Consider the following 13,949-nt stretch of genomic DNA (forward strand, 5'->3'; position numbering starts at 1 on the left):
GCTATATTTCCAATAACGGATCCTCGTTTCATCTCCTCTGGAAAAGAGTAGCTCATGTCTCCATATGCGACATGCAAGAAAAGCAGGAGGAAGTGAAATCCGCACATTCCAAAGAAGATCATTTTTGAATCCATCATTGACGATGAGTTCCTAAGAGTTTGATGAAAAAAGCGAACACACACAGTTCAACTGCATAACACGAAGAGCAACAGCAATTCAGCGTGATAGTCCTGTAGCTTGTAGAGAACGCAATGGGCGTACAAGGACGTCTGTCCACAAAGGATTGAGGAACCGGACCATTTTAAGGCTGGTGTATAGCGACACCGTGAGTTCAGTTCAACAATAACACTGTTATTCATAATAAATACAAATTAACGTTATTTAAATTGTTGCAGGCTATGATCGTGGCCACCAGTCCTCTTGAACAGAACGTAAACTAACTTTGCAACTGCAGTAACCCACAATCAGTCCACATCAGGAGACCAGTTCCAACAACTCCTTCTGTGCATTGAGTTCAATGCTTGAAAGACAGACCAACATTAAGGTCTGAAGACAACATGCATTTTTTAAGGCCACACTTTTTTAAAAAGATGACTAAAGTACATTAAAAGCAAGTCTGATCAATGAGCTCAGGTTATCTTTAAATTCAGACTGCATACTTAAATTACATTTACAAGCTATTAGCTATAATTAACTATAAGCATGAAAAACAATATCAGACACAAGGAAAAAAATATTATAATCATGTTAATTTGTAACTGCATCCCAGCCTAACAACATAGTAATTACCTGATGACCTCAGAAAGAGGGTTGAGTTCAAGTTTTGTCATTTAATCAGAGGGTAATTTGTAGACCAGATTCGAGTCCGTCTTCACTGAATGTGGTCTGGTAAAATATGTGAAACTGAAACGCTGTAGTCACCATAATCCTGGACATTAAACGGGTTGTACTTTCTTTTTCAATTAAGCCTGCAGACTTAATATACTGGAGCATAAGGATGACTGCAGACGGCTGCTATTGCTGACTTTAAAAAAAATACATGTCTGTCATGTATATTAAAATTACACCGTATCTCAGTAATATCTGCCATCAAATCACAGGGTTGAACAAATGTGTTATACTGAACAACATTGTCTCCATGTGTTAGGATACTATCTATATACGGAGGTGCATATTAGCAGGATAATTTGGATTTTGTTTTGATCATCTTGATTGGTTATAGTCTTACCTTCATAATGTATGAACTAATAAACTGAATGGCACGTATTGTAATGATATGAAATGAAACAAACTCTCTAAGATAAATGTATGTAAACTAAACCATGTCTCAAGGCTCTTCTTGGAATGATGACATCACCAAGTTCATAACTACATCCAGTAGAAAGCAGGGCGTTTCTTTGACCACACTTGGTGTGAAATCCTGCAATCAGCTGCAACTTGTGTTGAGAAGAGTTTCATTTATAAGTTCCATAAAGTGAAAGAGACATGCATTAAGTATTTACGCGGCAAGTTTGTTCAAACTCTGACTAAGAAAGACATTATATCACCACTTACATAATAGAAAGTACTGGAAACAATAAAGAGAAAACTCAATGCAAAATCCAGTAGGTCACCAACTTTGCTGTGGGGACACCCTCCTCTTGTTGCCATTTGACCACCAGCACACAAATACATGTTTTAATATTCTGCCAATCTACAAATATGATAGTAGCTTATAGTTTTTACAGTTGTTTAATCCTACATCCACCCATATAGTGAGGAGGAAATCCGGCCCAGCCTACACCGCACAGCAATTATGAAATTGCCTTTCAAGGCACAGATGGAAGATGGAAGATAACGTTTGACAGTAAGCATTTTCTCAAGAGCACAACTAAGAGACGGTCATATTGTAATAAAGTGCCTTCATAGTAAAAGCAGAAGATTCCCCACATGACAAAGTGTGCATAAGCACTGAACATATCTCCATGGGACAAACATTTCTATTGAAGCAGATAAATTAAATATAAAATGTAAAATACAAACATCATGTTTGTTTTTCTCTACATTTAATGAAATACAACAAAGCTCAAACACGAGAGGCCAATTTAGTGTAAATGTTTATGAGGGATTTGCTTTAAATGTAAAGACATCCTTCTAGCAGTGTCTTCCACCTGTGGTGTATATGCCGCTATTACACAACAATATGATGTCTACGAAGGGTTTCAGTCATGAATCACTGATAAGTATTACAATTCTACCAAATACCAGAGTGACATATGTCTTAGGACTATAGAGAAAGATCAGTGCTTGAGAGAAATATTAATGTATGATAAGACTTTATTGAACACCAGAGGGCAAATATAGCAACAAATGAATCCATTGTAATTTATATACAGTGGCAATTATGACCACGGACATAATTTAGTCTTCCACAATGAACATGTGATTGTGTAGGAGACAGGACGTATTATTGACAGTCAATATTGAAGCTGGTTACTAAAAATAAGTTGAACTGCACACCGTAGGTTGCTGTCAAGCTAATATGTGATGTAGATGTTATTATTGTATTGCTGTTAAATAATTTGTTTCTGTCGAGATTTCAGGGCAGAGCAGGCAATTGTATATAATCGTTCAGATATAAGTTGCTGCAGAATCTGTATGATTGTTAATGTTTATGTAATAAAAAAGAGATAAACTGCACAATAAAAATACATAAAACAAGGACATGGAAAGGGGAATGTCACTGTGCCATATTTTAAGCAGGCCAAACAACATCAACTAATCCATTATGAAAATTCAACCCAAACAAAGTGTTTGGATGAGAGAAGATTCAAAATTTACAACAAAATTGGTACAAATCTTAAAAGAAAAAGTTTCATGAAACAATGTACTGTATATGATTAAAGATATTTAATTCAATCAATGGGGCATAACTACACCAAGAGGGAAACTAGCAACATGTCTATAACTCCCTGATTCAGGTAATGTATATGTAAACACCCAAATATAACAGCATGACTATACAAGTGCTTATCAGCCTCATGTAGTAGTAGTCTGAATAATGTACAAACACAGAGAGCAAGTAAAATGGTGAATAGAAAGGGCATTCAGTAAGGTTGTCATTAACAATGACATGAGTATGATGGTATTCAAGTATTGAGATATCATGAAAGATGCACACAACAGATGAGGTTGATCAATATTCTATATAATATCAATGCATATGTATGAAACTAAAATGGAAACTTTTGAGGTGAATGCCTCTTTGAGTAAACTTATTTTCTACTGAAAAAATGTGATGCCCCATAGACCTTTCATACCTGTGGGGACTCCTCCAATTCTCCAAACGCATCAGCAAAGTCTGATGGGCTTTTCCTGAGAGTCTGGTCAGCAGGAAGTGTGTTGTCGTTGTAAGATGTCACGAACTTAAAGTCACTGGTTCTTGAACCTGTTGTCAGGTATGCGTCATAGTTGTAAGCGCTGCGTAAAGTTCCTGTGCCGTCAACGTCTGCGTAATTGGGAGGGAGATAAGCGCTGGGGATGGCAACTGCTCCATCAAACAACAGTCTGGGCTTTCTCCTGCGACAAAACCTCACACCCAGGATGATGATAATGAAGGTCAGGAAAAAGGTGGACACAGACACCAGCGCGATGATCAGATAAGAGGTCAGTTTGGAGTTCTTCTCATCATAAGAAATATCCTTCAGTTCTGGCACCTCAGCCAAGTTATCAGAAATAAGTAAATACATGGAACAGGTGGCAGAGAGAGAGGGCTGTCCGTTATCTTTCACTGCCACAATAAGGTTCTGTTTCATGCTGTCAGACTCAGAAATGTCCCGCTGTGTCCTGATCTCTCCGCTGTGGAGTCCAATAGTGAAAAGTCCCGGATCAGTGGATTTGACTATATGATAGGACAGCCAGGCGTTCTGTCCGGAGTCCGCGTCCACCGCGATCACTTTGGACACCAGAGCGCCTCCGTGTGCAGCTTTGGGGACCAGCTCGGTCATGAAGGAGTTGCCCTCCGGGGCGGGGTACAGTACCTGAGGAGTGTGGTCGTTCACATCCATTATGAACACACTGACGGTCACGTTGCTGCTGAGCGGAGGAGAACCGTTGTCTCTGGCCATCACGTGGACTTTAAAACTCCTGAACTGTTCATAATCAAACGACCTCACAGCGTGAATCACACCCATGTCTCCGTTAACAGATAGATAGGAGGACACCGTGGCACCGTTCACCTCACCTGGTAACAGAGAATAAATCACTGTACCGTTTTGTCTCCAGTCGGGGTCTCGAGCAGTAACGGAACATAAAGTGGAGCCAGGTTTGTTATTTTCAGTCACATATGCGCTGTAGGACTGTTCCTCAAACACAGGTGGGTTGTCGTTGATGTCTGCTACAGATAACTGAACAGTTTTAGAGGAGGACAGGGGTGGAGAGCCCTCGTCAGTGGCAGTTATTGTAATGTTGTAATCAGACACTAGTTCACGGTCCAGTTGTCCTGTGGTCACCAGAGAATAATAGTTTTTAATAGAAGGAACCAACTTAAAAGGGACGTTTTGCTGAATGGAGCAGCGGACCTGTCTGTTCTTCTCAGAGTCTCTATCCTGCACGTTAATGATGCCCACCTCTGTACCAGGTGACACGTTCTCAGGTATGGGGTTAGTCAGTGATTTTAAATTGACTATAGGGGCGTTGTCATTCACATCAGTGATATAAATCATTACCTTCGCATATGATGACAGCCCTAACCCATCTTTTGCTTTAAGGCGTATTTCAAATGATGACGTAGTTTCATAATCAACAGTGCCAATTACTCTAATTTCACCTTCTTTACGATCAATACTAAATATCTTCTTCACATCATCAGTAACATGTCCAAATTCATAAGTGACATCTCCATTGACTCCCTCGTCTGCATCAGTAGCGCTCACTGTGACCACTACAGTGTCTACAGGAGAGTTTTCAGGCAGACTGGCTTTGTAAACGGCCTGGCTGAACACTGGGGCGTTATCATTAGCATCCAGCACAGTGACGTGTATGACCACAGTACCTGATCTCTGAGGAGAGCCACCATCCAAAGCTGTGAGGAGCAAATTGATCTCGTGTTGTTTTTCACGATCAAGCTCTTTCTCAAGAACAAGCTCTATTGTGTTTCCATCAACAGCCAAAATGAAATTATCATTCTTTCTAAGGCTGTACTGCTGAACTGAATTTTGTCCTACATCCGCATCGTGCGCCTCCTCTACCACAAAACGAGCTCCCCTGTCTGCCAACTCGTGAATTTCTATATTAATGAAGTCTTCCTTAAACTGTGGCGAGTTATCATTAATATCTTGAATGTGAAGACTAATCCGATGGAGCTCGAGAGGATTCTCCAGCACCAGCTCGTGTTTTAGGATGCACGAAGCCTTTTCCCCACAAAGCCCCTCTCGGTCAATCCTGTCGGCAACAATCAGCTCTCCGTTATTCAGGTTAACGTCACAGTAACGTTTATCAGTCCCGTCGGTGTCGATACGGGCTCTCCTGTTAGAGAATGCGACCGTCTCCAGCCCGAGATCCTTGGCCATATTTCCAATAACCGATCCTCGTTTCATCTCCTCTGGAAAAGAGTAGCTCATGTCTCCATATGCGACATGCAAGAAAAGCAGGAGGAAGTGAAATCCGCACATTCCAAAGAAGATCATTTTTGAATCCATCATTGACGATGAGTTCCTAAGAGTTTGATGAAAAAAGCGAACACACACAGTTCAACTGCATAACACGAAGAGCAACAGCAATTCAGCGTGATAGTCCTGTAGCTTGTAGAGAACGCAATGGGCGTACAAGGACGTCTGTCCACAAAGGATTGAGGAACTGGGCCATTTTAAGGCTGGTGTATAGCGACACCGTGAGTTCAGTTCAACAATAACACTGTTATGTATAATAAACAGAAATGAACGTTATTTGAATTGTTGCAGGCTATGATCGTGGCCACCAGTCCTCTTGAACAGAACGTAAACTAACTTTGCAACTGCAGTCACCCACAATCAGTCCACATCAGGAGACCAGTGGCAACAACTCCTTCTGTGCATTGAGTTCAATGCTTGAAAGACAGACCAACATTAAGGTCTGAAGACAACATGCACTTTTTCAGGATACACTTTATTTTTTAAAGATTACTAAACTACATCCAAAACAAGTCTGGTCAAAAGCTCAGATAATCTTTGAATTGTCAGTCTGCATACTTAAATACTATTTAATAGTGATTAGCTATTATAATCTATAAGAAAGAAAAATAATCTGGAAACAATAAAATAAATAAATAAATAGTCTAATCATGTTAATCTGCATCCCAGGCTAACAACATAGTCATCACCTGATAACTTCAGAAAGAGGGTTGAGTTCAAGTTTTGCCATTTAATCAGAGAGGCATTTCTGCAAGCAGACCAGATTCTAGTCTGTCTTCACTGAATGTGGTCTGGTAAAAAATGTGAAACTGAAACGCAGAAGTAAAAATAATCCTGGACTTTAAACAGGTTTTACAACTTTTTTTAATGAAGCTTGCAGATGTAATATACCGTGAAAACATGGGTGACTGCAGACGACTGCTATTGCTGAATTAAAAAAAAAATACATGTCTGTCATGTATATTAAAATTACACCGTAGCTCAGTGATCTTTGCCATCAAATCACAGGGTTGAACAAATTTGTTATACTGAACAACATTGTCTCCATGGGTCAGGATAGTATCTATATACGGAGGTGCATATTAGCAGGATAACTTGGCTTTTGTTTTGATCATCTTGATTGGTTATAGTCTTACCTTCATACTGTATGAACTATTAAAATGAATGGCACGTATTGTAATGATATGAAGTGAAACAAACTGTTTAAGTTAAATGTATGTAAACTAAACCATGTCTCAAGGCTCTTCTTGGAATGATGACATCACCAAGTTCATAACTACATCCAGTAGAAAGCAGGGCGTTTCTTTGACCACACTTGGCGTGAAATCCTGCAATCAGCTGCAACTTGTGTTGAGAAGAGTTTCATTTATAAATTCCATAAAGTGAAAGAGACATGCATTAAGTATTTACACAGCAAGTTTGTTCAAACTCTGATTAAGAAAGACATTATATCACCACTTACATAATAGAAAGTACTGCAAACAATGAAGAGAAAACTCAATGCAAAAACCAGTAGGTCACAAACTTTGCTGTGGGGACACCCTCCTCTTGTTGCCAATTGACCACCAGCACACAAATACCTGGTTTAATACTCTGCCAATCTACAAATATGATGGTAGTTTATAGTTTTTACAGTTGTTTAATCCTACATCCCCCCATATAGTGAAAAGGAAATCCGGCCCAGCCTACACCGCACAGCAATTATAAAATTGCCTTTCAAGGCACAGATGGAAGATGGAAGATAACGTTTGACAGTAAGCATTTTCTCAAGAGCACAACTAAGAGACGGTCATATTGTAATAAAGTGCCTTCATAGTAAAATCAGAAGATTCCCCACATGACAAAGTGTGCATAAGCACTGAACATATCTACATGGGACAAACATTTCTATTGAAGCAGATAAATTAAATGTAAAATACGAACAGCATGTTTGTTTTTCTCTACATTTAATGAAATACAACAAAGCTCAAACACGAGAGGCCAATTTAGTGTAAATGTTAATGAGGGATTTGCTTTAAATGTAAAGACATCCTTCTAGCAGTGTCTTCCACCTGTGGTGTTTATGCCGCTATTACACAACAATATGATGTCTACGAAAGGGTTTCAGTCATAAATCACTGATAAGTATTACAATTTTACCAAATACGTCTTAGGACTATAGAGAAAGATCAGTGCTCGAGAGAAATATTAATGTATGATAAAACTTTATTGAACACCAGAGGGGAAATATAGCAACAAATGAATCCATTGTAAATGATATACAGTGGCAATTATGACCACAGACATAATTTACTCTTCCACAATGAACATGTGATTGTGTAAGAGACAGGACGTATTATTGAATGTCAATATTGAAGCTGGTTACTAAAAATAAGTTGAACTGCACACTGTAGGTTGCTGTCAAGCTAATATGTGATGTAGATGTTATTATTGTATTGCTATTAAATAATTTGTTTCTGTCAAGATTTCAGGGAAAAACAGACAATTGTATATAATCGTTCAGATATAAGTTGCTGCAGAATCTGTATGATTGTTAATATTAATGTAATAAAAAAGAGATAAACTGCACAATAAACATACATAAAACAAGGACTTGGAAAGGGGAATGTCACTGTGCCATATTTTAAGCAGGCCAAACAACATCAACTAATCCATTATGAAAATTCAACCCAAACAAAGTGTTTGGATGAGAGAAGATTCAAAAGTTACCACAAAATTGGTACAAATCCTTAAAGAAAAACTTTCATGCAACAATGTACTGTATATGATTAAACACATTTAATTCAATCAATGGAGCATAACTACAACAAGAGGGAACCTAGCATCATGTCTAGAACTCCCCGACTCAGGTAATGTAAATGTAAACACCCAAATATAACAGCATGACTATTCAAGTGCTAATCAGCCTCATGTAGTAGTAGTCTGAATAAAGTACAAACACAGAGAGCAAGTAAAATGGTGAATAGAAAGGGCATTCAGTAAGGTTGTCATTAACTATGACATGAGTATGATGGTATTCAAGTATTGAGATATCATGAAAGATGCACACAACAGATGAGGTTGATCAATATTCTATATAATATCAATGCATATGTATGAAACTAAAATGGAAACGTTTGAGGTGAATGCCTCTTTGAGTAAACTTATTTTCTACTGAAAAAATGTGATGCCCCATAGACCTTTCATACCTGTGAAGACTCCTCCAATTCTCCAAACGCATCAGCAAAGTCTGATGGGCTTTTCCTCAGAGTCTGGTCAGCAGGAAGTGTGTTGTCATTGTAAGATGTCACGAACTTAAAGTCACTGGTTCTTGAACCTGTTGTCAGGTAGGCGTCATAGTTGTAAGCGCTGCGTAAAGTTCCTGTGCCGTCAACATCTGCGTAATTAGGAGGGAGATAAGCGCTGGGGATGGCAACTGCTCCATCAAACAACAGTCTGGGCTTTCTCCTGCGGCAAAACCTCACACCCAGGATGATGATAATGAAGGTCAGGAAAAAGGTGGACACAGACACCAGCGCGATGATCAGATAAGAGGTCAGTTTGGAGTTCTTCTCATCATAAGAAATATCCTTCAGTTCTGGCACCTCAGCCAAGTTATCAGAAATAAGTAAATACATGGAACAGGTGGCAGAGAGAGAGGGCTGTCCGTTATCTTTCACTGCCACAACAAGGTTCTGTTTCATGCTGTCAGACTCAGAAATGTCCCGCTGTGTCCTGATCTCTCCGCTGTGGAGACCAATAGTGAAAAGTCCCGGATCAGTGGATTTGACTATATGATAGGACAGCCAGGCGTTCTGTCCGGAGTCCGCGTCCACCGCGATCACTTTGGACACCAGAGAGCCTCCGTGTGCAGCTTTGGGGACCAGCTCGGTCATGAAGGAGTTGCCCTCCGGGGCAGGGTACAGTATCTGAGGAGAGTTGTCATTCACATCCGATATGAACACACTGACGCTCACGTTGCTGCTGAGCGGTGGAGAACCGTTGTCTCTGGCCATCACGTGGACTTTAAAACTCCTGAACTGTTCATAATCAAACGACCTCACTGCGTGGATCACCCCCGTGTCTCCGTTCACAGACAGATAGGAGGATACCGGGGCACCGTTCACCTCACCGGGCATCAGAGAATAAATCACTGTACCGTTTTGTCTCCAGTCGGGGTCTCGAGCAGTAACGGAAGCTAAAGTGGAGCCAGGTTTGTTATTTTCAGTCACATATGCGCTGTAGGACTGTTCCTCAAACAAAGGTGGGTTGTCGTTGATGTCTGCTACAGATAACTGAACAGTTTTAGAGGAGGACAGAGGTGGAGAGCCCTCGTCAGTGGCAGTGATTGTAATGTTGTAATCAGACACTAGTTCACGGTCCAGTTGTCCTGTGGTCGCCAGAGAATAATAGTTTTTAATAGAAGGAACCAACTTAAAAGGGACGTTTTGCTGAATGGAGCAGCGGATCCGTTGGTTATTATCAGAATCTGAATCCTGCACGTTAATGATGCCCACCTCTGTACCAGGTGACACGTTCTCAGGAATGGGATTTGCCAAGGATTTCACGTAAATCACAGGTATGTTGTCATTGACATCGGTGACATCAACGATGACCTTTGTGTATGACGATAATCCTAATCCATCCTTTGCTTTAATGCGCAAATCATATGTTGCAGTAGTTTCAAAATCAATAGCACCTTTAACTTTGATTTTGCCGTCTTTACGGTCAATACTAAAAACTCTCTTCACATCATCAGTTACATGTCCAAAGTCATAAGTCACATCTCCATGGACTCCCTCGTCTGCATCACTAGCGCTCACTGTGACCACTACAGTATCTACAGGAGAGTTTTCAGGCAGACTGGCTTTGTAAACGGCCTGGCTGAACACTGGGGCGTTATCATTAGCATCCAGCACAGTGACGTGTATGACCACAGTACCTGATCTCTGAGGAGAGCCACCATCCAAAGCTGTGAGGAGCAAACTGATCTCGTGTTGTTTTTCACGATCAAGCTCTTTCTCGAGAACAAGCTCTATTGTGTTTCCATCCACAGCCAAAATGAAATTATCATTATTTCTAAGGCTGTACTGCTGAACGGAATTTTGTCCTACATCCGCATCGTGCGCCTCCTCTATCACAAAACGAGCTCCCCTGACTGCCGACTCGTGAATTTCTATATTAATGAAGTCTTCGTTAAACTGTGGTGAGTTATCATTAATATCTTGAATGTGAAGACTGAAGGGATGCAGTTCCAGAGGATTCTCCAGTACAATATCGCGTTTTATTACACACGACAGCTTTTCTCCACAAAGCTCCTCCCGGTCAATCCTGTCGGCAACAATCAAATCCCCATTGCTCAGATTGATGCTACAATAACGTTTTCGATTCCCTGCGGCATCAACTCGGACATTCCTAGCAGACAGTTTACTCGAGTCCAGGTTAAGATCCTTCGCTATATTCCCAATAAGAGATCCGCGCTTCATTTCTTCTTGAAAGGAATAGCTCGCGTCCCCATTCACGGTTTGCCACACGAGAAAGAAAACAAAGCAGCTCCGTTTGAGCCCCATCATGGCAATATTGTGCTCCAGACAACGGTCCACGTTGATGTTACAGATTCAATAAGGATTAAACAGCTCAGTCATAGGAAAACAGACAGCACTTCACAATTACTCTGGCTGCATCCAAGGACCAAGAGTAACTGCAAAATCACCCTTTTATTGGTCTGTACACCAGAGGGTGGAGTGGGAATGTTTCACGTAGACTGGCCAATAGCGACACCATGAGTGGAATTAGGAAATGACAGACTGAAGCTTTATCATTATTACTATTAGCAGGAGAAGTGGTTGTATAAATGTCATACACAGTACAAGTGGCATCTTACAATTATAGATAAATTGTATCAATTATCATCATAGCAAAATAGAGCCTATGAGTGTAAGTCATAATTAAGTGTTGCTATAATGAACTAAGTAGCATTTATTTATTTGAAACATAAAAGCCAACAGTTTAATATGCAAACAAGTTTTGCTGAAACTAAAATGAAATCTCCTAATAAAATAGTATCATGCAGCTATAGTAAAGCATGTGTCTGACCGATCAATCCTCTGACAGATTTATACACCGACTGACCTCAAGAATAAAATACCTACTCATAATTCATAAAGATGCAAAGACAGAGACTGATGCATTCAAACAAATCATATATATTGAAAAGTGTACTACTTCATGGATGGAGAGAGAGAGAGAGAGAGTGAGAGAGAACTACACAGAGAGAGAGAGAGGGAGAGAGAGAGAGAGAGGGAGAGAGAGAGAGTGTGTGAGAGAGAGAGAGGGAGAGAGACAGAGTGTGTGTGTGTGTGAGAGAGAGAGAGAGAGAGAGAGAGAGAGAGAGAGAGAGAGAGAGAGAGAGAGAGAGAGAGAGAGAGAGAGGCATCACAATAATACTCAATCATAATCTGTTTCTGTCTTTTCTAAACACTTATTTCATAGAGGTCATTCTGCATCTCAGTATTCATCTGAAAATAGCTACAATTCTGCAAATGTGTTAATTACTATCAATGAATCAGGTAGTTAAAGTATATACTGTAAAGAAATACACTATATATTACAGTTGTTTCTTATTTGCTTTGGTTCAATTCTTTAATGAGAAAAAACAAGCTTAAAACTATTAATTTGTTGTCCCCACATATTTGGAAACCTCATTAATTTAAGCAAATCACAAGTGTTTTGCCACGTGTGCAAAAGAGTACGTACAATTGTCTACAACTACCACAATTACCATCGATCCTACTTCTCACTCCATACTTTACTGAAGGTTTATCTATTCTGTAAAACTGTTTATATTTGTCATTAGTCAAATATAATAGTCTAAGCTTTTTACAGTTTCCATGTAGAATATTTCACTGTTCAGATGCAAGCGTGAATCCACTGATTTTTAATTTTTACATTATTTGTATTGGATTTACATTTTTATAAAAGAACAATACAACAACAAATAACAGCAGAGAAGTGGGTAAATGGTACAGAAGTATACACACACAAACACTGTGCAAACACATGTTCCACACTATACACAACTGTTCCATGCACCGTTTGTTTCAACAAGATGAAACAAAAAACATTGGGTCCTCCCCCATGAAGTCACATAGTGATGAGTCCACAGAAGATACAGTAACATAAGGTCCAGAAGGTAGGAGAAGAGGAAACTGGGTCATGCAAAGGGCGTGCTTATACTGTTCCAGGCCCGTCCATCAGGTGCACCAAATCATTATCCTTCATATAATTGATGAAATGACCCCATACATTTTTAAATACATCCTGCCTGTCCTAAAGAGTGTAAGGATATTTTTCCAGAGGCTAATAAGAAGTTATTTCCCTGAATCACACAGCTACAGCAGGTTTACCAAAGGCTTTCCATGATAAGGCTATTGTCACCTTTGCTTAAAGAGAGCACATGTTTATAAAACAAATGTCATGATGATTTTATTCTTTGTCCCTCTGAGTAGAGGCCGAGCAGAAAGATCCTAGGTTCCAGATCCAATCTAATGGAGAGGATCTCCTGTACAGACAATCTGACCTCCTCCCAAAATTCCCTCACTGTTAAATTAAAACACATCATCATTAACGCTCCAAAAGATTTATTCCATGTGTTACCTACATCCCCCTATGATTACCTTATTTTCACAGTTAAATCATGAACCCCGTCTGACCACAGCCAAATGACTGTTTCTTAAAAGTGAGGAACAACACTAAACCTCCACAGTTCAGGAAGCTGTATATCAATAGACCATACAAATGGACTGAAAACAGCGCAGACAAGTTTCACAAAGCAATCAGCATCCCTAAAATTCAAGCACTATCAGATACCTTTCTGAACATCACATACATTAACAGTAAAAAAAAAATGTGATGTCATCAGTAAATGATGCAGCAAATTTAGAAAATGATCCTATGAAAATCTCAGAGATGCAGGAAATTTGAAGTTGTGCCTTCTTTATTTTGACACAATTAAACACTACAGGAGGATACTCAGAATCATAAGGATACAGCACAAACAAAAAAAAACTGTCATTAATTGAGGAATCAATATAAACAAAAACATTTTGGGGGAGAATAAAAGACTGTCCATCTGTAGAATTGGTGATACAGAGACAAAGAAGTCAGCCATCTCAAAACCCTTTTGAGTTACCCTTCTTTATAAAACTGAAAACCCAGTGTTTCCCTCACTTCAGGGTTAACAAACAGAGTTTTCACTCAACCCACATTCTTAAACAGGGACTATGTAGGAGCAAGTCATTTGTTTGTGGAAAACAAGCAACA

General features: G+C 39.6%; 3 protein-coding genes across 3 annotated transcripts in view; all 3 read right to left on the bottom strand.

Annotated features, from left to right (window-relative positions):
* Window positions 1-13,949, bottom strand: part of LOC310947998 (protocadherin gamma-A12-like) — a gene marked incomplete at both ends in the record, with an annotated part of 97,499 nt that overhangs the window by 33,700 nt on the left and 49,850 nt on the right. The window lies entirely within an intron of this gene.
* Window positions 3,294-5,678, bottom strand: LOC310948263 (protocadherin gamma-A11-like; the record flags this gene model as incomplete). The annotated part of the gene is made up of 1 exon (XM_083915327.1): window positions 3,294-5,678. One exon carries the CDS (start codon window positions 5,676-5,678, stop codon window positions 3,294-3,296), a length of 2,385 nt encoding a protein of 794 aa, XP_083771453.1.
* Window positions 8,831-11,197, bottom strand: LOC310947882 (protocadherin gamma-A11-like; the record flags this gene model as incomplete). The annotated part of the gene is made up of 1 exon (XM_083914854.1): window positions 8,831-11,197. One exon carries the CDS (start codon window positions 11,195-11,197, stop codon window positions 8,831-8,833), a length of 2,367 nt encoding a protein of 788 aa, XP_083770980.1.

Source organism: Echiichthys vipera, assembly GCF_963691815.1.
Source record: "Echiichthys vipera genome assembly, chromosome: 6".
In the NCBI taxonomy this organism is placed as follows: domain Eukaryota; kingdom Metazoa; phylum Chordata; class Actinopteri; order Perciformes; family Trachinidae; genus Echiichthys; species Echiichthys vipera.